Source organism: Orbicella faveolata, unplaced genomic scaffold (assembly GCF_042242905.1).
Source record: "Orbicella faveolata isolate gen_17 unplaced genomic scaffold, um_ofav_v1 contig_47, whole genome shotgun sequence".
In the NCBI taxonomy this organism is placed as follows: Eukaryota; Metazoa; Cnidaria; class Anthozoa; order Scleractinia; family Merulinidae; genus Orbicella; species Orbicella faveolata.
The window spans coordinates 17,447,501-17,474,106 of record NW_028301577.1 but is presented as its reverse complement, the minus strand read 5'-3'; the positions used below and the strand labels follow the sequence as shown (position 1 = coordinate 17,474,106).

Below are 26,606 nucleotides of genomic sequence, written 5' to 3'. Positions count from 1 at the left end.
GAAAGGTGATAGACAAGCCAAAACGCCAGTCTTTTAAAGACAACTTCTTATCAAAGTTTCTTTGACGCGTTGCGAAATACAATCTCAATGAACAAGCACCACATGTCGGCGCAAAGTGAGTGTGAATAAAACGGTCCCGAGTTACATGTACCTTAACCATTTCGTGCAAATTACACTTTAAATCCAACCAGTCTTCAAAATCCTTGCAAAAGCTGCACACAGGACAAATTTTCTGCTTTGCTGGATACCCATCGTTGATTTTCACAATTCTGAGGCGAGGGCGGCTGAAGCAACACGATCCACGCTTCGTCCGCTCGAGCTGGCTCGAGTCAGCAAACTACACATTACTCCACACAAAATGACTCCCCTGTACCGCTATTCTTTACGAACATTGCTTGAGTATTAAAAACCCATTTCAGGATGTCAAACTCACCAATAACGAGAACTATCAAGGATATTTTCGACCTTAAAACGAAGCAAAATACCGATCTCAGAGACTGCTCGATCGAAGGACAGCACAGCCCGATGGTGATGACCACTGACCAGTTACTGTGACGTCAAAAAACGTATTTCCGCGGTGTCTTCCTGAGCGCGACCGAGCGCGACCGAGCGCGACCTCTCTCCCACTCCTCCGCACTAAATGTTATCTTGGCGGGAAGAATGCCGTGGTCTCATTTTACTGTGTCAGCGGCCATACACCATCGAGTCAAAGTGAAAGTGTTGTGGAAACAGGCGGAAGAAGGGAAAATAACCGACAAATGTTTTCGTTCAAGAGCATTATTTGAAGTGATCAGAAAGTGAAAGATAGGAAAATTTCCATTGTAATGTTACCAAAAACAAATATTTAAATGCTATGTGAAGGTTCTGTATAGCATGACAGCGCAATAATATTAAGTAATTACATGTGAACCGAAGTCCGACCTGCTTTTGCTGAAAAGAAACTTTCACGGCTTGGAAAATGGACCAAGAAGAAGCGAAAACAGAGTTTTGCTCGAATTGGTAAGTATTTTGCTCTATGCATTCATTAGTGATGGAAATTTCGGTCGACCCAAACAACATTTTGGCAATAACATTTCTTTGGAGTGTTCAAAGACATCTATAATTTTCACTGAATTTTTTGATTGAAAAACTGCAGTGTCATTTATTGTGATTTCACTTTTGTTTTAAGCTAAATGGTTTCTTTTAAGTTCACTCTCTCCCTCGGTGATCTGTGTTTTTACAAATGAAAATAACTAGCTTTACAGATTCTGAACAGTGGTCCATTCAGATCAGCCTGCTCGTTATGCAAGAATTTGAAGCGGAAATACGCGTAACAACTTTATTGGTGTTAGCGTTCAGTCGCGTATGTTTTGGTCGAGTTAAAGATTGTTTTTGATGATCTCACGCCAATGCCTTTCTATCACGATGTTCGTTGTGGTTTTGTTACGAAAAAGTGAAGTCTAGCATATTAGGCTTATATGTATGGATTTAAGGATTTGTCGCCGACCAACGAAAAACGCCAGACAATGTTCAGTGATCCATAAGGGACACATCTGTCTTGCTGCCGCGTGATAAAATATATTTGCTTTGTTTCAACACTCACGGAGTAAAACTCAATGACACTGCGCTTTTATAGTGAAGGGGAAAACTTTCTAGCGTCTTTGTGGCTTTAAACATCACACCCTTTCAAGTCGACCCTCATAGATTAAATTCCTTTGCCTAAAAATAAAATTATTCCGTCAGAGTCATCTGTCTATTTTACAATATCATGCAATTTTATTTTGGTTATGTGATCATTATGAAATTGTGGTGGAATTGTTATGAGTAACTGTATGCCAACCAACTCCTTTGGCACAGGTCTCAAGCCTGGTTGTTGAGGCCTTTGAATTGCTAAACCCAAATTCCCAATTTTCAAGGAAAGCGCTGGTGATTTTGATGCCATTATGTTTTGTGAACCACATCCTGGGAGTTAGACATGCCACAAGTCCACATTTGCATAGTCCTTCACTTAATCATTACTCTCCTGCTTTGCCTAAGGGCAACATAGTCACAGGCATGACTGATGTAACTCACAAAAGGCCAACTTGTTTCACTTTTAGGGATGAGAATCAGAGGGTAAATTTTTGGGTGCAATTTTTTTTAAAAACAAGTAATAGTGAGTGGCACACAGCAACAGATCTGGTCAACTTGCACTATTTTTTCCAACTAGGTCGATCTGATCACACAAAACTTTGTTAGGGAGTTGAACAAGATGGCTAAAAGGAACTAATAATAACCTCTTACTAACCGAGCGTGAGGGTTGTACTGGGGAATATTGGTCCTTGGTCGTTTTAAAATGACCGAGGGCCAATATTCCCCAGTACGGCTTGAACAAGCTAGGTTAGTAAGTAGTTTATTATATGGCACTCAGGCCATGCTTGTTTTTAATTTGCTGGCTTTCAAAAACAGACAAAAACACAGCTTATGACCGTTTCCATGGAAACGATCCATATGGCAAAATCCCAACCAAGAAAGAACCAATCAGAAAACTTGGATTTACCTCAAGATTATCTTGCCATATAATAAATTATTTTATACCTAACATATAGAGTACAAGTCATGTTGCAAGTAGGGTGTGAAATGTGAAAAACACATGTACAGAATATTACATGCAGGGTATGACTGAAAAAAAACCTGTGTAATGTTGAGAATGCGCATTGTTTAATTTTGGGGTTCTTAGTCTTGTTCTTAGTCTTGTTCTTAGTCTTGTTCTTAGTCTTAATCTTAGTCTTACAGTCTTAGTCTTAATCTTAATCTTAATCTTTACAATCACAGATTCCTGCTTACAACTCCAACAATTTAGTTTTCACTAGATCATAAGTGATGGAGTCATAAGCAGAATCAGTATAATTCTGCTTCCGACTCCCTTAAGTTTGATTTTCATTAGATCATATCGCTCTGACTAACCTTAAACTAACAAAACAAATCATTCACAAGTAAAGGCTTTTAAAACTTAACCCTTGACTAGTCACTAATACTGAAGTTGGGAGCATACACTTCCATTTATTTGGACAGGTCTGGAGAACTTATTAAAAATAGACCTTTTACTGGGATAGTGCAGCTTATTGGAAAGAGGGCACTACTTGTAAATCAAATCATTAAAATAACTTATCTGAAAGGTTGGCAAAACCAGAAAAGTAGTTGATTGACACTTAGTTTACTTACGTAACATAATACGAATACAACAATTATTGTATCTTTTGAACAGCCGTCGAGACATCCCTGCTGCCAACTTTATTATGCATGTGACTCATTGCCAGAGGAATCTGACATTATGTAAGGAGTGTGGAGAACCTGTTCCCACTTCGCAGCAGGAAGAGCATTTTGAAGAATACCATGCAAAGGTGTGTGTCAGTCAGAGGGTAAAAAATTGTGGAATACTCATTGTGTGTTTTTTAAACTTATAATGTCGTGGTAAATTCTACAAAATGTAAAGAGTTTATTATGTATAAAAAACGACACACTGCCGAGGTATACAATAGTATTTTAGGCATACCACAGACTAGTACAGTAACCATTCTAGGTCTCACATTTCAGCCGAACTGCAAATTCAGCACTCATCTTAAAGAAAAGTTATATAAAGCAAATAAATGCTTGTATGTCATCAGATGCCTCCGAAAACAAGGATGTAGCCAAGCAGACGCAGACCATTTATTCTCTTCCATAGTTTTGCCTAATATTACTTACGCTTTATCTGTGTATGGTGCCTCCGAATCAGAGCTAACTATAGCCCAGCAGTTTTTAGATCGATGCTTTAAACACAGTTATATATCCAAGAAATTAGAGAATTACTTAAAGTGCAAGATTATAGAATTTGTAGGAACATTTCTAATATCCCGAACCACCCACTTAGAGTAATTTCCCTGAGACTAAGATTACAAGATACAACTTAAAGAATAAATCTTCCGCAATGCCCGCCATTCACTTGGACCGTTTCAAGAATACATTCTTTAATAGGATAGTTTTTAAGTACAATGTAGCTTTGTAAATAGTGTACTTTTTGTATTCGATTTTTGTATTTGTTTCCATGTAAATATCTATCTTATTTAGATACATATTGTAGCCCATTAACATTGTTATTTTTAAATGTAACATAAGATATGTAATTTTATCTTTTGAACAATAAAGACACTTTATTTATTTATTTATTTATTTATTAAATTATTTGAACCCAGGAGTATCAGTAGTTTGTATACCGGTAGTGTGATCGTCTGGGTGAGGGTAGTTCTGAAAAGAACTGTTGTTGGTGACTGACGTTTTGACAACCTGAGTGGAAGTCATCTTCAGAGTCAAGTGAATGGTGTTTGTCAGTCGATGACAGCTGTAAGCTGTAACTTGTGAGGGTTGTTAGCGGTGCCCATAATGTACAGCATGCACAACTTCTGCCTCTTTCCTATATACTCTAAAGAGTAGCAGTGCCTGAAATATATTTTTTACTTGTCCTGTAAAGTGGCCAGGCAATCTTCCCCTCCAAATGTTTTCTCTCTTTTCTCCATCCCATCCTATCCAATTTGCTTTTCAACAAACCTAACATGACTCACCTACAGATAAAAAAAATATGGTTAAACTGGACTTCTAATGTTTCATTGTTTCACAGGAAAAATGTGATTGTGGTCAACTTGTGGAAAAAATGAACCTTGAAGAACACAAGGTTGGTATACTTTCAGTAAATGTTAGATTTAGGACAAAATCTGATAGGGAATCGATCAATTTCAGTTCTAAGTGGACAAGAACCTTGTTCCAGAATTGTAAGCATATTACAGTCATTTCTGCATTTTCTAAAAACTAAAGATAGAAATAGTTGCCTGAAATAACAACAAAACAATTTCCCGTGGGAACTTCAGGAAACAAAATTTCAAAGTTCAGAGAAATTGTGCGAACACGGGTAAAATTTCATCATCAGTTTCATCTCACCAGTACTTTCAAGTGTTTCATGTGAACTTCACATGTTGTTTTTGACAGTTGGTGTTGTTAGAAATGATTTCTTTTGAGAAGATATTTAAAACAGTCACACAAAAGTTTACGATGCATTGTAAATAATCTTGGCACAAAGTTTTTCTCTACTTGTTACTTGAACTTCTGGTGGATTCCTTCTTAATATTTTTCCAGGGAGAAGTGTTTTCTTAGAATTTCTCCTGAAATGGGATTCAATCAAGAAAATCATCAATTACATGTAGAGAATATTGCCTTCAGTTAAGGCATGCCACCAAATACACAATTCACATATAAGGCAAAGATCCTCAATCCTTTGATGACAATTTATCCAGTATTTTAGAATACATTCTTTGCAGGATCTTGTGCAAGACCCTTGAGGACCCAAATGATCTTCAGAAGTTTTTGTAACATCCCAGATCCTAAATGATTGTCAAAAAGATCTAGATATATTACATTTGATGTGCAGATCCAGGGGATGTTTGAAAAATATATTTTTTCCAGAGGTGCTGTTAGCTTCAATATATTTTTAGTGCAGAGTGCACTATTGGGATGGTTATGGAGGCTGCCTGCTGCTAAGGCACTCTGGCACTATGGTGCTATATCGCTATGGTGCTATGGCGCTATGGCGCTAAGGTGTAAACTTAATTAATTAATTTCAATTAATTAATTAGCCTAGAGGCAAGGAAGTGGTGGGAGTGGGGTGGGAAAGGTACATGTGTGCTCTACATAAAACATGCTCCATTGCTGTCAGTTAGGTGTGAACATCGCAAAGCTATATATTTGTTTCAGGTAACCCCTTGCTCTCCTTGTGGCACTATTTTCTTTAGAACAAAACTAATTTGCTCTAAACACATGCGTAGATTAGTTAACGTTCGTGGCTTCTATATTATGTGGAGGATACATTGCATACTGAATCACGCAGAAATGTTGAGTGGTTTTCCTTATGGTAGAACTCAGCATGTAAGACGCATGCGTTCTAGCATCATTAGTGTGATACACTATGATTCCACGCGGTATTTTATATGTCATGTCATGTCATGTGACCAAGAAGGGCAGTTATTTTTCAGGTAGCACCAATTGTCCCTTTTTATTCCAAAAGTGAAACGTCACTGTGGCTGTGTAGCTTTTAGAATTACAGGTCAGCTCAACGAATATCATCTGCTGTTTTCAAACTACAAAAGTGTGCTTGTCAGGGTTCAAATGTATTACTTCTCCTTAGCGGTTTGTTTATTTATAACCTTAATTGTGTTTGTAAGAGAGACCAAAAAGTTCCCAAGGTAGTGGCTTTAAGACTCTGCAAATTGTAAATTTGTAACAAAAGAAACCAGGAAAATGCTCAAATATTGTTGCAGACCCTGTGGCACCTAATGAAAGCACAAATTAATTTAATCAGTCTTTGAGGAGACTTATTCATATCAGCCAAGTAGTGCTGTTTATCTTCAATACTTTTCGTTGAAATGCTTCTCAGCCACCAATATCGTCGTGTGTTGATTTTGAATTGTTTTATTGTTAACAACAAAGGTGGCAACAGAAAAAGAAAGTGGTATTTCGTAACTATCTGATAATTAAATTAGTTCTTGTTCATCGGTGAAAATCTGCATTTTTAGTAAAACAACATTGTTTCTGTTCCGTTTCTTCATCACTACATCAGATATTTAACTTTCTTTGATTTATCTCCAAAAAACAAGCACATCCTCCGTGTGTTTTGGAGAAAACAAGGGTTTCATATCACATGCCTTTGCGAGGAAAACAAAAGTATCAAGTTACAAAGTTGGCGTGAAGAGCTAAATTGTCACGTTTGCTGCTTCAATGTATTATTGAATTTAAAGTGGATGAAAATCAATGTAAAACACCCGTAGTAATTTGTAAGTAATTTTTGGACCTTGAATGAAAATACAATCTTGAAACATACACACTGCTAAGGGGAAAAGCCCTAGCAGACTACCAAGGTAGACGCAAGCCAGAAGTGAACCGAGCAGGGATGAGTACTCATGGGACTACTGTGCCAGAACTATCGATTGCGCTCTGCACTATCTGAGATTGTCTCACTAGTTTTATTACCTGTCAATTGATAAATCTACAGTACAATGCAATTTGGATAGGAATGAGCACAATTAATTTTACTCCGAGTGACTTATAACCATTCTCTATATATATTATTTTACAAATAGGAAAAGGATTGTCCAAACCGTGGCGTGGAGTGTCAGTATTGCGAGCTAACACTTCCTTTCAATAAAATGACTTCTCATGTAGAATACTGTGGCAGCAGAACTGAGAAATGTGACATATGTGATAGATTCATTCAAATGAAGGACTTGACTGAACATGTGAACACTGGATGTCAGTACCCTCCCGTCAAAGAAGAAAGTAAAAAGTTGCCGTCCAATCCGCCACATGACTTTTTCTCTGAAATGCCTGTTGGCATGTTGCATGCTATGGGTCTTATAGACCCTTCAGTTAGCAGTACAGATACAGACTACTTCCATCCGCTTCAAGCTGGAATGCGTGAGTTTGGACGGATTATCAACACTGGATTTGGTACTTCACTGTTTAGTGATCCACGTATGCAATATCCCGGTGGAGCAGCTTATTTTGGTGGCATTAGTACTGGAAATGGTATGATTGATGGTAGCGACGTAATTTCCCGTGGAGCAAAGAGAAGCAAAGAGTTTCCAAAACCTGAATTTGATCGGCGCATCAGTCGAGATTTTGATAAGGTTGATGATGATGAGTATACACAGGTTGTTGATGATGATGAGATGGTCGCAGCAGCATATCAAGCCGATGAGTTTGACAATGTTAATGGCAATGTTAATGGCATGTCATCTGCAATGGTTGATGGGACTTTTCCATACATGAAATCCACATTGATGGCCGATTCAGTAAATGGTATGCATCATTCCATAAATTTGTTTACTTCTTATCTAGGTACTAACACTGATATAACACTTAGGTCAGATAACACTTAAAGTCTGCAAGTTCTGCTCTCAGACCAACATGATCAGACATGCCGGTGTGGACATGAATTAATGTTCATTGTAGTTACATGTATGTACTCAGTTTAAGCAGCTGTGAAAATAAAGCCTGAAAAAATCAGGCTTGAACAAGATTTGAACCCACAACCTCTGGGAATACCGATCTCATATTGTAATATATATTGACTTGCATTCATCATCAGCTACAGGTATATTACCAACTCACAATGTAACCAGCTCCCAGTTGACATGATAGTTCAGTTGGTAGAGCACTGCACCAATAGTTGTAGAGGTTGTGGGTTTGAATCCCATTCAAGCCTGAATTTTCAGGCTTTATTTTCAAAGCTGGTTAAGTTGTGTACATACATGTAACTGCGATGATCATTCATGTCTTTTCATACATTGTATCTCTCTCACCCCAGTTCAAATATATAATTATGATCTGTAATATATTTACTTGCATGGCCATTCTGTAACTAGTTCTCCTGGATTGCATGTTTTCCATTTAGGATAATTTTTTCAGCATTTTGCAAGTTTTCCTTTAGAACGATTTTGCTGGTTATCCATCAAATATTCAGGGTGGATTGAGAGAGGCACAGGCTTAACTCATTTAATTTAATTTCCACACAGATGCGGATAAAACACAACTGCCTTGTGAGTTCTGTGGTGATTTGTTTCCAGTGGATATCCTTATATTGCATCAGGTAACAAATGTAATGTACACAGGCAAAGTTGATACAAAACTGTTCATCAGTATTGTATAACATACAAACACTCAAAACAAGCAGTTTAAGGCCTGGGTTAGGAATTAATATTCCAAGCATGAGAGTATGCAAGTAATTGACCTTCATCTAAAACACGTTTTTGTTGGATGGTATCAATGTAAACCACCACTAATTCCTTAAATAATGGCTATTTTGTGCCAAATGTCACGTGATATGTCATGTGACCTCTCAGGAGCTCCAATTCTTCGTTAAAATGTTTAGGACTTTAAATCCTAAATGTGTGCTAAATTTGGTGTTTTTGTCATTATTTTATGTCATCAGAAATATAACTATTAAATTATTTTTACCAATGAAAGTCTTTGATCCAAGCCTTAAAGTACTTGAGTACTCTTTACAGGGTAGGGATCCATATTCGCAGTCGTCCAGTCATCCGTGACAACTAAAAAATCGTATGGAAAATTTGTCCTCTGGACGATTTAAGTTTGACTCTACGAGGAAAAAAACTCATGTGTTAAATTTTTTTATGAGTTCCCTGCATTCTGATCACAGAAAGAGATTTGCAGTTCTCTTTTGCAATAAACAAGCTATTGAATACGAGCAGAAAGAGCAATTAAGGGTTCCTTTAAGCCTTCATGGCAGTCTAAGAGGCCTTGGTTTTCATTTGTACCTGGATTTTACTGTGTCCCCCGACAACCACAACTACAGACATGATGTACTGCAGTGTGTGTACTGGGAGACTGGTCATGTGAAAAAAATACAAAAGTAAACTTTACATGTACATGCTGTTCTGTTGCCATTCTTCACTATTGAACAGGAAGTAAAATTTTTCCAGGGTGAATATTTCATCTGGCATACTTGCCCAGTTAATGACTTAGAGAAAAAAACAAATGAATATGGATTCCTGCAGGGTACCAGTTAAAAGAATTTAAAATTCTCAAAGATTTAACTTTGTGTTCCGTTCCTATTTTCATTTTGTTCTTCTCAGGCAACACCATTTCTATGAAGAATTTGTCACTTTCAATTTCGACCCCAGCACAACAAATTCACCTTTGATATTTATCACCATCATGTTAGAGTGTCTCAGGACAAGATTCTTTTGTTAAAGTGTATTCAGAAATTCCCCTTTGATCTTTCAACTTTGAACAAAATTGAGATCTATCATCAGGGTACATGTAGCAAATCCCAAAGATTAATTTGGTTGATATGGAAGACATTTAATAACTATTGATACTTGTTTTTCCACAGAGTGGTTGTCAGCTGAGTTCAATTGATTCACTCCCAGGCAGTGCTTCACATTTTCCTGATGACAGTGTCAAGCATAATTTGCGACGACCTAACAATTCAACTCTCTCTGTGGTGAGCAAAACATTTTCATTTGTAACTGAGATTGAAGGAAGGTTTAAAAATTCCACTTTCAAATTCCCTTCACTGATACCAGTACAGTTCTATGTCACAAAACATGTCAAAATAAGTGGTAGCATTGATTCATCAAAGAAGTGCTGAGCAAACCATGCTGGAAACCATTGTGAACCAGCCTAACTAACATTATTAGTTTGATGTTTATCTAACAGTTCAAATGTATTTTGGTAGATTAAACATCTTACATCAGCAACACTGTTTCTTCTTACAGGACAGAAAATTCCAGACTTATCACACAGAGCTGGAAACTAAAGGTTCAGGTTTGTTATTAAGTTTGAGTTTTGTTAGTGCTGGCATGTGTTGATCCTTGAATTTTACTTCCTGTCTTAGGACGTCATACTGGAATCTGTAGGTTGTAAAGTTGTAAAGCATGTAGATTTTACTCTTCCCTTCCCCCTCCTTTTCATCCTCCCCACCCCTCCCCTGCCCTCCTCCCGTCTGTTCTACCTTCCTTCCATCCTCCCCCCTTCCTCTCTTACTCACTTCCTTTCTTCTTTCTTAACTACAAACTAACATTAACCCGATATTTATTTGTTATTATGTACTGATTTTGTCTTTGGTAGAGGATGATACATTTTTGCCTTGTGAGTTCTGCCAGGAGCTGTTTCCATTTGAGAACCTCATAGCCCATCAGGTGAGTCCAAACGGGATAACTCGTGTGATTTGATTTGATTTGAAATTGCATGGGCAATCTAGAATTCCAGTTTGTTGATTTGACAGTCTCATTGCAATGTTAAATCTTCATTGTAACAGCTATGACACAGAAGTATGTCAAGGATGTTGTTGTTTTAATTCAAGACATGGTTACAAGTTGTATGGTTTGTGAAACTGTAGCATCTTAAATGGAGGATATTACAAGGTGGTGTGAAGTTATGAATGTTATTTTTGAGAGGTAAAAACAATATTTTACGAGCGAGTGTAGGAAGTGACTAAAATATTGTTTCTATTAGAGAGAATAACATATGTATCTTCAAGCCACGGGGTAATTTTTTCTTTATTATGTAGACAAACTGACTGTTTGCACAGACAACCGTGAAAAAGCGGAAAATGACGTCATTAATATCTTCACTAGTGAGGATATGGAAAATACGTTTGAAAATCGAGTAAATGTAGTCAGGAGATGACATAGTCGATAAAAGTGCCGTTGTTTGTCACTGACTTGTATATATTAGCAAGACGTTTCGGGCGCTTATATGTAGGGCGGTGAAACGAGCGGATCCGAGCAGAAAGGTGTGATGCAGTAGACTGGGGTCTACTAAAACGAGCAGATTCCGCTTGGGCCATCCCCCCTTTTTTCTCTGTTTAGCGTCGTCCGACCGACCCAGATTTTCGCGTTTTCAGGAAAAAAAATAAAGTTACACAGAAGGCAATGAAGGCAATGACACATTATTTCAAACAATTGTCACTTTAATCTGAAACATAAGCAATGTTTTGCCTTACAGATTTTCCCTGTTCTCGTTTGATTTTAACGACGACGTCGACTTGTTCCTCCCTCCATTGCCGCGATTTTGGGCAGATAATTCATGGTAGGCCACATATAATCGCCTTCCCCTTTACTCCTTAAATGCTAACCGCAAGCAAACAGCAGTAATTAAATGTTAACCGCAAGCAAACAGTAGTAAATAAATGCCAACTGCAAGTAAACACAATATTTAAATGCTAACCGCAAGCAAACGGCAGTAAATAGAAGCAAACTGCAGGGAGACTATATGGGTGGCCTACCATGAATTATATCCCCGATTTTGACTTTGTAACCACACCTTGTTGTTTCCAGGCTCCACGGATGTTATCCTGAGGTACCGGGCCTCGTAGCTCCAGACTCCTTTTCCAATTTTATTTTTGTTGTTTTTTTTCCTTTTCCGACCGACCGACCCAAAATAAGAAAACGCATTCGACAATAAACGAAAAATAAAGGGGATGGCCTTACTTACACTGGAACTTAGATTTCTAAAGAAATTCCACGAGACTCCCTTCTATATGAAGCAGCGACGTTTTTGGTGCATTTTTGTGGCAATGGGAAAAGGTTAGTTTTTCAGGTTGAAAACAGGTCTTCAAATTTCGCGCTGTAAGATCCGCTCGCGCTAGTTGTACGCGTAATCTTTTGCATCTCTTCTGACTTACGAATAAAGGTTATGCAAGTCTCTACTCTGGTATCGAGTTAATTTGTACGTTCCTCAGAACAATGCTTAATCATAACCTAAATCTGTTTTCGATCAGTTTCTTAGTTAACTGTTACTTATTGTTTCTGCTTGTTTGGCCAGCAGGAAAGTCTGACGCGAACAAGTAGCTAATTTGCATAATGCAGGGCGTGCACTTTCAAGTCCAAGTCGGTGTTTTCAATTTGTCAATATGAAATCTTGACAAAGTATTTTTTCGCCATCTTTTGTGCTAAGATGATGCGACAATTTTTGCTAACGCTAAAAGGCTACTAAGATCATGTGTGTTTCTTCGACGTAGTGAATTTTTATAATGCGAAAATGAAATAGACAAGGAGTTTTGAGAACTCAAACAACAAAATCGAAATTGTTATTCGGGTTGATTGAAGAAAGCGCTACCGTAACGTGGCTGATTTAATATCTCTGCTGTCTTCCTACATTTCCAGCTAAACTTCTAATATGATTCTCAAATATTTATCAAATCAGTCTTAAACATATTTAAAGCTAGAGATGTTGTTTGAATTCGATGTACGGTTTTACATGAAAGAGCGTAATTGAAGTCCAATTTGCCATGTTTAGCTACAAAACACGCATCGGCGGGCGCTCTTTTTCATCGACAACCAGCGATTAATTGGATTTTTACACAAACAAAACTAAGCAGTATTTACACACGAAAGTTCTTATGCCTTGATGAGGCATCACGTGTTGCTTGCAATTGAGACGAAACTCAAACTCGCAAAATTTTATTACTTTTCGGTCGCGATAGACTCTATGACGAAATCCTTGAAGTTCTTAAACGTTGCTATATCCAAATATATCAAGCTAATTTTTTGCTATGTTATGGAAAAACTGTTGATCTTTAACATATGTAAGATTTAGAGTGGAGTAATGTGGAGTTCTCGTAAAAGAAGAAGCGGAACACAATTTGGTCATGATAAGCGAGACATGCCTGCATTCGACACTGTCTTACTTCATTCAAATTTGAGCAGCTTACGATGAAAATACTTAAGTTATATTCCAACAGACAAAATAGTATTGAGGCGTGGGCCAAAAGCATAAAAACGCCTTTAAAAATACGCCACTAGAGGCTCAAAAATAAAGAGAGAAAACGTGATTTCCGGTTCGTTCAGAGGAAATTTTTGGCAGCCATTAATCGCACCGGAGGCGCGGAAGGAGCGCTCGTGCTAGTCCCTCTCCGCATCACACGTTGAACCAAGAGCGGACTGCCCGTTTCACCGCCCAGCCTTTTCCGCCCTGTCTTAAAGGCTGCCGCACACTAGCCGATTTTTTTGTCGGGGTCAAATCGGGTTAAGATTTGTCAGGACATCAGCTTGCCGCACACTAGCCGATTTTTTGTCGCGACTAACCGCGTTCAGGCCAGGGGCCGAGTCATCCAAAATCAAGATGGCGCCTATTCCACTGACGTGACTCTCATGACATTTCCTAATTGGTTGAGGTGCGCGCGAGCCCCGACAAATTGTCTTGGTCCACCGCACACTAGCCGACAAGGCCCGACAAGACGTTTTGAGATCTAGCACTGTCAGATATCGCCCGACAAGCCCCGATCTTGTCGCAGACTTGTCTGAATTCACCGCACACTAGCCGACAAGTGAAGATTTTTTGTCGGCCGACAAAAAATCGGTTAGCGTGCGGCAGCCTTAAAGGTGATTCCCTAGTAAAAGAACCCGCCATAGATTTCCGGTGAAACTTGGTATGCTGTTGTTACAGGACAAGGAGATACTAAAAACGTCGTAAAAAGAGGAGGTCACCGTGTTTGTTTTCACGCCACAATGCTGACAAATACGATTAGTTAGGTGACTTTTGGTAATCTCCGTGCACAACAAATAAGCTGGATTATTTTTCAATGCAGCGTGTCATATCACACAGAGTTTGACTTTCTCTGATTGTTTATTCATCTACGTCCCAGAAAAAATATCTTCAAATACCCTGCATTTTTTATCCTTTAAAGGAAACACAATATGGGCATGCGCTGTTGGGCCCGTTTTGTCTCCCTCTAGTATTTATTTCATTTGCCAAAAAAGTAGCCATAGATTTGTGCTAAGTTTTTTCTCAGCTATTGAGGATATTGTTCTCATTGAAATTGTGAAATATATAAAGTGGGGGTCACCGTGCTCGTGTAAGAGAAAAGGAGCATTTATTTCGCTATCGAGCATAGTTTGAGGGACATCTCTTACGTTTTGTACGCGTGCGCGCTAATGACGCGAAAATCGTGCGCAGTAGGGATGCGCAATGCAATACTAAGGAATCACCTTAAGCCTTCTTCAGTTGCAAAAACCGCTTGATGTTACGCGCGATTTAAAAACCTTTTAAAACCTTTTTTTTTGGAAAGTACACTTCCCAGGTCCAGGATGTAGTTTCGTATGAATTTTCTGACTGCTCTTTATTCCAGTAAAACACTTATGTCTGTAAAATAAATGCCCATACCCCTACTTTCACAGTGCTCCCTCCTTCACTCTTACACATGTAGCCTCATTACTTTGGCGAGATACAATGGCAGAGACCATTTGAGCAGGTCTGACTGTGACTAACTATAAGCCTGAAGCCCCCTTGTCACGGCCTATATTGTAGTTCAGATTCTTTTCAATCTTGTTCGGCCTTTCAAAATCTTTTAACAAACCCATTCAAGTGTGAATGAAAACATCGTTTTTACAATTTTTTTTTTTAATTTTCACTTGATTTAAACTTCGTTTACGGTAGTTTAAGGGTACGATAAATGTTTCAGTAACAGGATACACATTAATGGACTAAATTTTGTTTGGTTTTAGGCTGTCTGTGATGCTTGTCCGGAAAGTCGTCCTCCTTCAGCGCTACTTGAAAGCTCGACCCCGGTGCCTCTGTTGAACAATACCAGGTCACAGGTCAGAAATGGCTCAACAAGTCGCCCCAGTAGACCAGTGTATGAATCAAAGAAAACCCAGAAGGCCATGACAGATTTTATTCCTAGCGAGCTGGATGATGGTGATGATTTAGATTTCACTCCTAATATTAATGACAATTTTACAACTAGAGATCTTAGTCGTAAGCCAGAGAAATACAGTGATCGGCATGGAGGGCATGACATCTCTCCAATGAACAATGAGCTACAGAGACAACATCGCAGGGCAGCTAATCACCAGAATATGCCCGGACAGGCAGTGTTAAGAAATAATGACTTAGCTAACAGACAACCAAGCAAGGATGCATTACGAGATAAAAACAGGACTGCTGACCAGCCAGGGAAGAGACAACCTGAGCCGAGACTGAGTGCGCACAGCACCTCTTCCAAGCCCCCAGCAGCCAAGGCAGTAGAGGATGGACTAAGTCAGAAAAAACTGAATGCTGGATTGAGGGGCAAGCCAGCAGCAGAGATGGTGAATAAACCCACTCGTGTACGGCAAAGTGACAGCGCCACTGGATCGGTGAGTGTAACAGCTGGTTTTCAGTAGCGACGGAGTCGTAATCAGAAGTGTAAAGCGATACGATGTAGAGTAAATCAAACCGATGGAGTCGGGAGCAGAACAACGATTCTGCCTATGACTCTGTCGCTTACAATCTAGTGAAAACTACTTTGTCGCAGTTGGAAGCAGAAGCATAAGAATAAACCAATCACAATGCTTTATTCCGGGCCCTGTGACTGGTTGGTTCATCCACTTCTGCTTCCGACTCTGACAATCTTGTTTTCACTGGATCATAAGTAATGGAGTTATAAGCAGAATCCGTATAAATGGAAACGTTCTGATTCTTAAAACTCCGATTCTGTCGAGCTTGAATCCGCTTACGACTCCGATTGTCGATTTTCACTAAATCATAAGCACTCTTAGCGAAAACCACCTTAACAAGATTTTAGGCAGAGTGATTTAAACATACGAACCTGAGTACTTTGGTGACAACTTCCAAATCTCCTTACTTGTGTTGCTACAGTGCAGCTGGGAGACTGGGATTCAAAGTCAAGGCTGACATGACTGAAAAAGATGCTATTATTTAAGTGTAAACGTCATAGAGCATGATTCAGTTTCAACAATATTTGTTTTTCCAAATCTGAAAGATAGATAGTTGAACACATTAAAAGAACCAATAAAAAAAGCACCAGGAGTTTTATTCTTGATTTTAAAATTTAAATCATTGCCATGCAATTGAATTAGTTTAGTCGTAGTTGTTATGGTTTATCTCGTTAAGTGATTGTTCTAAGATGTAACGTCTCCATTTTCCTGTTATCAATTTCCAGCAACCCCATCAACCAAGTATGAATGACGAAATGGAACCGCGTTACAGGAAAGCTCCTGATAACAAAGCAAACCACAGGCGAGAATCTCGGCCAAGTAAGCCGCGACGACTTGACAACAGCGGTTTAAAATCAGATTCCTCGTCAGCCACGCGAGCGGGTACTTCTCGTAGCAGTAGAACTAAAGCTCCCGATTCATTACCACCTATCGACAAGCCAGTCAGTCAAAACGGCTCCTCTTCAGTGCCTTTTAATCCTCGTCGAAATCCTCCAACCACGAGTTCAGCCGAGAATGGCGTTCGCCCGAGTAGAGGAAGACCCCGGCTGCAAGACTCTGTGGATTTACCCTCCGGGGCGAGCAATACCAGGGATTCCACTCCGCCAAGGAAACCGCGGTCGACTAGAAGGAAAATCGTGTAACTGAATGGAGTGCGCAAAGCGTCTGTTTTGAATTGGATATTTTCAACATTTGGAACTTAGCTTTTGGTTTTGAACCTAAACTCTAACGTAATACACCGCAGCAATGGCACTTTGTCACATTTTCACACCAGTGGCGAAAGTGAAACTGCTTCTGATTTCCACGCCCATAAAAAGACAAAAAGAGAAGAGCATTGTTGGATTAATCCCGTCGCCAACTTTGAAACGTTTAGAGGGACGCGTTATTTGCGGTCAACAGCTCAAGGTTTGGTTGTATCCTCTCAAAATACTACCACCAAAACACCTCCGATGCACTAATATTAAGGGTCACTCGGCAATGTCTGACATGGTCAGCTGGTATCTATCTTGCAGCGTATCACAAGGTCCAAACGGATCGGATCTGTTTTGGACTTGGCCTCTACGTCCTACAAAGATCTACTTCTCGTGATACGTTCGCATGTTAGAGTTTTGGAAACTCGGCAAAGAACCTAAGGAGTGTTCTGTGAGACCTAAGAGTCGAAGAACAGGTTTTTTACGATGACAACAAATGCCTGAAAATGGCTCTGACCTAAGCCACTTTACTTGACTCGTTACGCGTGGAACTTGGGGTTAATAATACATAATAAATTCTGTTCAAGAAAGGAGAATGTAAGAATAAGGGTGCCCTTCCAAAAAAAAGGGGGAAAACACATATTGCAAAACTGTAAATAGTTCTTTTTCAGAGTAGTGTTGAGATAGTGTGTTAGACACACGCCTCTACAGTTCTCGATAACTTCGGTTGTATTCTTGTGTTGATTGTCAAATTCTCATCTTTATTGTCCGCTCTGACAAAGGTCGTGCTCTTTTGGGACAGCCATTGCATTTTAAGGAAGGATTTCTGTGATGAGGATGGGTTAAGTGACAGCTGTTGTTCATCACGTGTGGAGGCGCGGTAGCCTCATGGTTAGTGCGCTCGATTCCGGGTCAAGCAGTCCGGGTTCGAGCCCTAGCCGGGGACATTGTGTTGTGTTCTTGGGCAAGACGCTTAACTCTCACAGTGCCTCACTTCACCCAGGTGTATAAATGGGTACCCGGCGAATTTAATGCTGGGGGTAACCCTGCGATGGATTAGAATCCCATCCAGGGGGAGTAGAATTGGCTATAAATTGCTAGTCCCAACAGAAGAAGACCAAAGAGTGATGTGAAGCCGTTCATTCGCTATTTTTGTTTTGACTGTGAATATAATTCGCCAATTTACCAAAGCGAACAAACAAATCTCCCCAGAATGGGACATTAATGAATCGAATATTATTCTCTGCACAGCTTTGAAAAATTATACGGGATTAGAATGTAGATTGCGTATTAATAAAGATTGGAGTGAAAGTAAAGCTTTATTATCGTGCCTTTATAGAGGGCCTTTTGCCCTTGATAGAACTTCATTTATTTTATATTGCAGAAAGGCCCACTCACTTAAATTGTAAAATCTCGTAACATGCAAATGAAACATTCAAACAGGCTGATAGGACAACGGCAGGCGGCTTTCCGAGAGGAGGACACTAAAACAAACTCCAGTACCGGAACACAATATTAGCGACCAGTTTCTTGAATTTTCCATTCACCAGGCTTGTTTACCAGACCTTTACCAGAGCCTGGTCCCTACCCTGAGCAGCGACGGCAGCGATTATGTCACAACACCCGCCTTAGGCTTCGCGCTTGTAAATCTGGTAACTAGCGACTGGACCTTGGCTAATGAAATTTCAAAGTTGTGACGTGTGGTCAATTTTCCGCTGCCGGTCAAAATATTTTTAACCTGATTTGGAGTTGTCTAGTTAAGCTAATAAAAATTAATTTAATGTGCACGTTGCACAATCTTAAACTGAATCGAAAATTTTCGTTTGTCAATATGAAGAAAGGGCCGTTGGTCACTTTTTACTGGTCGATAAACTTCAGTTAGCGAGTTTCATTCGCTTTCTAGTTAGGTTACAACGAGTTCAATCATTTGCACGGAGCTGATTCACGGAGTAAACACGACACCTGCACAACCTGTTGCTATTGTTTGTTCAGACATTCCAAGGCAAAGGAAATTAAGTTTCCTTTTAATTTTAATCGTGAAAAGACTAACGGATGGAACAAGAAGAAAGAAAAAGTACGCCTTGAAATTAAATCCAAATGGGCTGAGAAAGAGGATTTGGGGCGACGCGAGAAAGAATGAAATTGTTTTGACTTCGATTATGTGCTGAAAAATGTTTCAACCGCGGTCTTTAAATGAACGTCAGCGATAGAATACCGCGCGGGACAAGGTAGAGAACGATGACAGTTATTGCTGAGGACAGCTATGTCCTGAAACAACAACGAAGTCACAATTCTTCAACCCAAGGACATTTTAGAGCTGTTTTAATCTCTAGTAGTCTAAGCTGTCTTATAACAGTTGTGATCATTTCGTTTTTATTACGAAACACCGCGTTTGTAAACATTTACATCCCGAATTCACATTCAACTGAAAATAACGATAAACATGATCAGGAGCGACGCTCATATTCGAAGAACGTCGAGTTAGTGATGTTGCCGTTTGCTGTGAAACAAGGCGCAGTCTGTCTGGATGGTTCCCCCCCGGGTTATTACTTCAGGCAAGGACATGGGACGGGCAATGACAACTGGATTATTCACTTCTTTGGTGGAGCTTGGTGCTTCGATGAAGAGTCTTGTCTTCAACGGAGTAAAACTCGCCTAGGATCAAGCAATTTCTTTCCACCGCACCCTCCAACCCTGCAAGGAATCCTTTCGGAAGACGACAAAGTAAACCCGGATTTTTACAATTGGAATTTAGTGCTGCTGTGTTACTGCGATGGAGCTTCATTTACTGGTTATCGACCAGACCCTGTGAATGTAAACGGACAGTACATCTACATGCGAGGCAAAAAAATCCTCGAGGTGATCATAGATCAGCTACTTCAGAGCGAATTCCGACATGCTAATCGCCTGCTTCTCAGCGGAACGTCGGCTGGTAGTTTAGCAGTAATGATGAACGCCGACTTCATCCGAAATCGTATTCCTAAATCGATAGATGTTCGTGCATTGGCTGACTCGGGATACTTCGTAGACGTGGCAGCTTTCAGTGGAGATCCTATTATTAACAGGCATTTTCAGAAGATGTTTGATGTACACAACTCTGTTAGCGGCGTCGACGAAGACTGTGCTAGAGGCTTGCGACCCTCGTTTCGATGGAAATGTTTATTTCCTCAACATGCTTTCAATTATGTAGACACGCCTCTTTTCGTGCTGCAATCAGCTTATGACGAGTGGCAGCTGATTCACATTCGTGGAATTAACTGCCAGGTCCCGGAATACAGCGATAATTTCACATTGAAACGAAGTCTGTTTCGTAGATCAACGAAAGACGCAAGCTCTCCAAGTAAACCAAGCCCTGATCGTAACTGGAACTACAAGCATATCCACGGCATTTATTGCAGGCCGCCAGAATGCACGCGCCGTGAAATGTCGGTAATTATGCAATACAGAAATGTGAGTTTGTACGCCTTGCGTCCTGTGATGCAGTCAGCTAATTCAGGATTGTTTTTAAGCTCGTGTTTAGAGCATTCCCAGAGTTTGTACGATGACACTTGGAATGGAATCTTTGTGAATGGTTTCAGCGTAGCCGAGGCTGTTGGAAATTGGATGTTTGAGCGGACAACACAACACCAACATATTGACTGCGCATTCCCTTGTAATCCTTCGTGTGCGAACGTGTGGTGATGCCTTGCCAAAACCATAACTCCACCACTAACCGAGGTGCTAGTAACGCTTTTACTGGAAGTACAAATTTTCAATAATGTAACTCTCTTGTCGTCAAATTATGTACTTCGTTTCAACACGAAAGGCAGAAGTGTTGTATACAGGAAAAAAACTCCTTCACTTTGCGGGTGGCTTGAGTAACTTGCACATACCAATACGATGAAACATTTTTTTAATCCCCAAGTTACCCACTCAGTCCCTTTGTTTTTGTTTGTTTTTTTGTTTTTTTTAAGATTATTATTACTCTTGCTACTTCTGCAAATTACTTGTAATAGCAAGCACATCTTGGGTTTAGGAATAAATGACGATGCTTTTTAAACTGGTTAAGGGAAATCGAAAGCGACTCGTTCAAGTTCGTGCTCCCTTAATGGTTACTGACCCACATGGCTAGTTAGTGTTGATAGTTACACAGAGTTCAGCTGCCGGTTGATAAAACTCGGCTACGCGAAAGACTCCCTAAAATTACCTATTCGTGGTTTGCTTATGTCTTTACTTTCAAATTTCTCTAATTTTCATTCCCTGAATTAATACTCCCGGCTTTCAACAGACCGTAATTGATTTCACCATCAAATGATGCCACTGTAATCGTACACGAATGGTGTACGGAAAGTGTTTCCCCTGTCGTCCTCAACTAAAAGAGTGGACGCTTTGTCTTCCACCTCTGTCCTAGAGAGAGCGAATTTGGTTGGTGGGTGTGGCTGTAGGAATTCCCAGTGTTGGTACACTTCACTGTGTTTCTTGTCCCAAAGTTCAATGAGTCTTATCCCAAGAGGCGCCTCAATAACAAGCTGGTCCTGGTTATCTGTGCCGGTCGTTCCTTCACCTGTATCACTGAGAAAAAAATGAGAAACGAAACATATAAACAAAAGGGACCAAGGAAAAAAACAATTTTTTGCTTTTCAGAAACTCCAAAACTGCCTTGTCATAGCGTTTGAGGCAGCGCAGTTATTGACAGATTTTACAATGCCTTAGTAAAGTTAAGATAAATTTAAACTTGCTTAGGCTCCGTCCACACTACGTCGGAGCAATTTGAAAACGGAGGTTTCACTCTGAAAACGAATCAAATGTTTTCAAATGTCCACTCTATGCCGGAGGAATTCAAAAACGCAACAATCACCGGTCATTTTGGATTTGGATTTGAGAAAAACTCGGTCAGGGAAATCACATGATTATGGTGACCACAGCGCTTTCGAAAAGCCCGGCTTTTAACATGTTTTCCGTCCACTCGAAAACGAAAAGCCGGTGTTTAAATTCCTCCCCTTTGAAAAGCGTTTTCGAAATACTCGGTTTTCTTGACGGATTAGTGTGGAGGGTAGGTCTAACCGTAGAAATAAAGCTGCGTTTTCAAATTTCGCTGGCTTAGTGTGGACGCTGCCTCAGCAAGCATTCAGGTTGTTTATCTCCGCAATTAAGATTTGTTGGAATCGTCAAGTATACCAGTGTTGAAGACTTGATTGATCATCGCAGTTATATGCACAACTTAAGCAGTTGTGAAATTAAAGCCTTTAATTTCACAACCGCTTAAGCTGTGTGTGTAACTGCGATGATCAATCAAGTCTTCATGTCTTTCTCTGCAGTTCAAATATATGATCTTTCATATATTTTCTTATATTCTTCCCCATCAACGGGTATATTACGACCTCACAATGTGACCAGCTCCCAGTTGGCTTGATAGCTCAGTTGGTAGAGCACTGCACTGGTATCGCAGAGGTCATGGAATCCCGTTCAGGCCTGAATTTTTTTTCAGGCTTAAATTTCGCAACTGCTTAAGTTGTGTGTATAACTGTGATGATCAATCAAATCATGTCTTCATATCTTTCTCCGCAGTTCAAATATACGATCTTTCATATACTCACTAGTATACCAGTTAAGTGTCACTTGTGCACAAAATTTGCCCAGTGCTTCTCGACTAATTAGTGAAAACTACACGGAGCAAGAAAAGAGGAAGAGACAAAATAATGATGGAACAATCTGTTTATGGATCTACTCGGCTGATAATGTATTCACATGTGTATGTGAGTCAGGCTAACAAGAGAGGAAATCTGACGACTACCTAACCACAAAAATAATTCTCATCACAGCTGTAGACGGCTATGCGGATAATATTTGATACTTTTTAGTGAATTAACCTGCTAAGAAGAACTCCAAGCGATCCAACTAGCTTTCCACTTGTTCCAATAATGCCCAGAATTTTTCTCCCAGGGGGAGGCCTCAGGTGATATTGGTCTCCACCCGTCCCTCCCATCCATATACTTGATTTGTAGTTCGTATGCAGTCTAATGGCGTCAACCCATCCTCCAGCTCTGACGTCAACAGCTGTGATGTATTCATCCGGGGAATTGATGATGAAGGTATAACGCTTACCCAAGCCATCTGTGCCTTGCGGCTCAGAGAGAACTTCCTGACACTCTGCTGGGTAAAAAGACAAATAATGATCTGTCGAAATTAAAAATAGCACTTGGTCAAATATTTTATTGAATAAGGGTGCTATTCCAGGCATCAATGAATTTCTGTGGGCAATCAGACACAACTTTCTTTGCAATCTGAGTATGCAACAGAAAACTATCCCACTAAAGTTGAACTGATCATGAAGTATGTTTACATCAAATCATTAGTCAACACACCAGTTTCAGATGGTTCTTGATTTCCTATAATCTGTATGCAATTAACATACTCATCAGCATGGACAATAAAACCACCCAGCACAGCACTCTGAGACTCAAGCCACTTGACACTGTTGAATAACAGCTGGTTCATTAGATGACAGCCGCCACAATTACCCACAGGGCCACAAACTGTACTACACCAGTGAACCATGGGCTTGTTAATGACCATTTCATCTTCTGCTGGAGTACAACTGGACAACCATCTAAAAATGTAAAACACTTAAATTGATACACTATTCCCAGAGGGGGCACTCTGTTAATCTTTGTTAATCTTTGGGTGGGGCTATGCCGCTGGAACACTCAAACCCTTACCCTGTGCTACATGTAAGACCATGATCAGCTTGAGTTTGCAATCCTATTGTAGACTCCCCCACCCTATCCCAGACTAGCTATTTTCCATGCAGTAGTAATTCTGTACTTATGAAGTTCTCACTTAGAACTGTGGGTGAAGAACCTTGCCCTCGACTCCAATATTTATACACCGCTTTCCTGGTACATAATACCCTATTACAGACCAAAACTGTCTGATTTCCATACCCTGTCCCAGACTAAACTGCCTGAAAACCATACCCTTGACAGCAGCACATACCTTTATGACTTATATATGGGAGTAGCTCCCGGGACACTAGTGCCCAACAGTGACACAAGATTGTTGATAATTAGCTTGATGAACAATTTGTAGTAAAATCTCACTTGTGATATCTGAGCAGCACAGCAGAGGACCTATACCAGTGTGCCCCATGGCACCACTCATTGGGTGTGGCAATGCTTGCATTTCCATAGGAGGGACTCCTAGTGGCACTGCTAACAGGTGTGGGAACAAGGCCTTCAGCACCTTGGGTGCCTGTGGTTGACACGTGTACAGTGGCCAAAGGTTTGTCAGCTGAGTTTTCTTCAGTGATACTAGCAGCTTAGAAGGACAAAGGTATAAAGTTTTAAAGAAATCAATGCACTGTATCAGGGGTGGATCCAGGATTTTTCTTAGGAGGGTCACTAAGGGATGGCATAACTGACTGGTGAGGTAAACAAATTTTAAAAGTGAATACGATGAAGAAGGCTTCATCTCAGGGGGGGTCCACCCTCTCCCTACACCCTCCCCCTAGATCCGCCCCTGTGTATTACGTTTTTAAGCTGGTTGTTGCAGAGTCACTCACTGAAATTTAAGCAAGAATGAAACCTTCATGAACTTGGTTATTTACAATTCAGTAAAAATAATTTGTAGCCCGATTAAACTTGACAACCAGTTGAATCCCAACCATCATCGTCATCGTAATTTAAGTACTGTTCTAGAAAACTGATTCCAACTAATGTGTTTCTGTAATCTATGTAAGATTTAAAACTTCTCAAAGCCAGTGTCCATAACACAACTGCTCTTGAAGACATGTTATTGAGTGTACTTTTAGTTGTATTTAATCCTATCCTTTGCATGAATTTTCAATTTTGCATTGAGTATGAAAATGATTCAAGGATACCAGAAATAAATTTTTGCCTTACCAGACTTTGCTATTACTGCAATGTCCTTTCCTGAAGGTGGTGGTTTCCTCCACATGGTAAATACACTATTCATGTCATCAAATCCCCTGCCCATAATTCCCTTGGGTGTGTGTGCCAAATCAAAGCAGTGTCCAAGTTCATGTATAGAAGCACCAAGACCAGTGGCGTAATTTGCCCAATAGGTGCCCCTGTAAAGAATAACACTTTCAAAATTATCAACAGCTAGCACTTTTAGTAAACAACAACTTTGTGGAGATGCGGTGGCCTTATGGCTTAGTGGACTCGTCTCCAGATCAAGGGGTCCAGGTTCAAGACCTAGCTGGGAACATTGTGTTGCGTTCTTGGGCAAAACACTTTACTCGCACAGTGCCTCTCTCCACCCAGGTGTATAAATGAGTACCGGCAAATTTAATACTGGGGGGTTAAACCCTGCAATGGATTGGCATCCCATCCAGGGGGGAGTAGAAATACTCCTAGTCACTTCATGCGACTGAAACTGGGATAAGCTCCAGCTCGATGGGCCACTTGGCATGTATGCAGACTTAACCTTTTTTCCTTGTTCCAAGAAGTAAGAGTTTGATTTGTCAGGGAACCCGACAAATCATTGAAAAAAGTGCTGCTCAAAGAAGTTCTAAATCAGGAAAGGATTAAACGTCTCTAGACAATTCAGTTCTTCCCATGCGCTTGGGTATTCCATTTAGATAACATTACTGAACAGCAAATCCCTAATTATTTTGTTCTGCCAAATAAGTGTGATAAAGTTGTGATAAAAAGTAAATAAATGTTTTGTTCTGTTTGTGCAAAGCGCGAGAACGAGCTAATCTGCCTGTTCTCCAGGCTATTCATTTTTTCACTTTTATTAATTGTGTAAGCTTTGTGATCCTATTCTTCATAAATAGAGGAAAGGATATTTGATGACAATTTCCCTCCTGCAAGCAGGGTTTCAAAGCCTATCATTCTGTTACCAGTTGATGGTTTCACTATCACTTATTGTAAATGCCCTTGCACATGGCCAACTTGTTCCACGTACCTTCCACCGCTGTCATCAAACAGCTCTAGCTTGTTAATTATTTGACTGTTGGTAAAACATGGTACCAACTCTTGAATGCTTGATGCCCAAGTGTGCAGTCCTCCTGTACCAAACAGTGCCAGGTATCCCCCTCCAAGTGCAGTGTGTGCCTTGATGTACTTTGTAACAAGCTTCTCATTGAACTGATCAGGGGGAGGTGGGTCATAATGGGTGCAGGACATAAAGGTCCAAAACTTACATTTGGGGTCATAAAGGCTTGAGAACTTCAGTTCTGAGAAATAAGAAAATGGTTGACAGTCAATAACAATGTCAGCAACCCAACGAGCAGAATTAAATATAATTTAAGATGGATCCTTTATTTTTCTTTTCAAAGTTGAGATTCTGCCTAAATAGCTCAATTCTTATGACACTGTTAGAAAAAGCAACTTGAAATCAGTGAAATGACACATTTTGACAGTAGTCTTTTGAAAAAATTAAAAAAAAAAAAAAGCCAAAAAATGTTTTAACACGGTTGGAACATTTTACAGATCAAATGCCTCCTTCCCCCCTTCCCACTTCTAGCCCTGCATACAAGCATCACTCTGTAAAATTTCCCAGTTTTGTGAAGCTTTAACATCGCAATTTCAATACAAGTCACTCACAAACTTGGCTATTTTACCAACTTTGAGGAGCTTTTTTCAGCAGTATTGCCAGATTTTCACTACAGAAAAAAAAAACATGACAAGATCTGTGACTTAGACATTTTACAAGCAGATTGGAACCTGGTGGTACCGGTAAC

At 39.9% G+C, this 26,606-nt stretch overlaps 3 protein-coding genes and 1 pseudogene across 5 annotated transcripts in view; 3 read left to right on the top strand and 1 right to left on the bottom strand.

Moving 5' to 3' along the window:
* The first annotated feature begins 670 nt into the window (after positions 1-670).
* LOC110066032 (TRAF-type zinc finger domain-containing protein 1-like) lies at positions 671-18,234 on the top strand. 2 transcript variants are annotated; one of them, XM_089279846.1, is made up of 10 exons: positions 671-999; positions 3,227-3,362; positions 4,616-4,669; positions 7,125-7,842; positions 8,559-8,632; positions 9,899-10,009; positions 10,284-10,326; positions 10,636-10,706; positions 15,015-15,647; positions 16,454-18,234. In XM_089279846.1, the coding sequence occupies exons 1-10, from the start codon at positions 959-961 to the stop codon at positions 16,868-16,870; spliced, it is 2,298 nt and encodes a 765-aa protein (XP_089135972.1). In that variant the 5' UTR covers positions 671-958; the 3' UTR covers positions 16,871-18,234. The 2 variants fall into 2 exon arrangements, with proteins under 2 accessions (XP_089135972.1, XP_089135971.1); XM_089279845.1 differs by having other exon boundaries at positions 10,284-10,332.
* On the top strand, positions 3,378-4,162 carry LOC149097418 (uncharacterized; annotated as a pseudogene).
* Positions 18,235-18,369: 135 nt separating the features above from the next.
* On the top strand, positions 18,370-20,977 carry LOC110066003 (uncharacterized). The gene has a single exon (XM_020773190.2). The coding sequence runs from the start codon at positions 19,157-19,159 to the stop codon at positions 20,597-20,599; it is 1,443 nt and encodes a 480-aa protein (XP_020628849.2). The 5' UTR covers positions 18,370-19,156; the 3' UTR covers positions 20,600-20,977.
* LOC110064789 (uncharacterized) overlaps positions 20,794-26,606 on the bottom strand; it is an 8,665-nt gene continuing 2,852 nt past the window's right edge. The window contains exons 3-8 of one of the 2 annotated variants that reach the window (XM_089279847.1): positions 25,829-26,099; positions 24,799-24,986; positions 23,998-24,214; positions 23,263-23,507; positions 22,768-23,050; positions 20,794-21,469 (exon numbers count right to left, since the gene is read on the bottom strand). In XM_089279847.1, coding sequence (XP_089135973.1) covers positions 21,205-21,469; positions 22,768-23,050; positions 23,263-23,507; positions 23,998-24,214; positions 24,799-24,986; positions 25,829-26,099 — 1,469 coding nt within the window. In that variant the 3' untranslated portion in view covers positions 20,794-21,204. The remainder of the gene's footprint in view (positions 21,470-22,767; positions 23,051-23,262; positions 23,508-23,997; positions 24,215-24,798; positions 24,987-25,828; positions 26,100-26,606) is intronic. The other variant, XM_089279848.1, reaches the window with a different exon arrangement.

Bases quoted from the DNA above. Each gene is read 5' to 3' on its own strand.
- LOC110066032 (XM_089279845.1), top strand. From the start codon at position 959: ATGGACCAAGAAGAAGCGAAAACAGAGTTTTGCTCGAATTG. The intron at 7,843-8,558 runs GTATGCATCATT...ATTTCCACACAG, and splicing joins GATGGCCGATTCAGTAAATG to ATGCGGATAAAACACAACTG. The intron at 10,707-15,014 runs GTGAGTCCAAAC...GTTTGGTTTTAG, and splicing joins AGAACCTCATAGCCCATCAG to GCTGTCTGTGATGCTTGTCC.
- LOC110066003 (XM_020773190.2), top strand. From the start codon at position 19,157: ATGACAGTTATTGCTGAGGACAGCTATGTCCTGAAACAACAACGAAGT.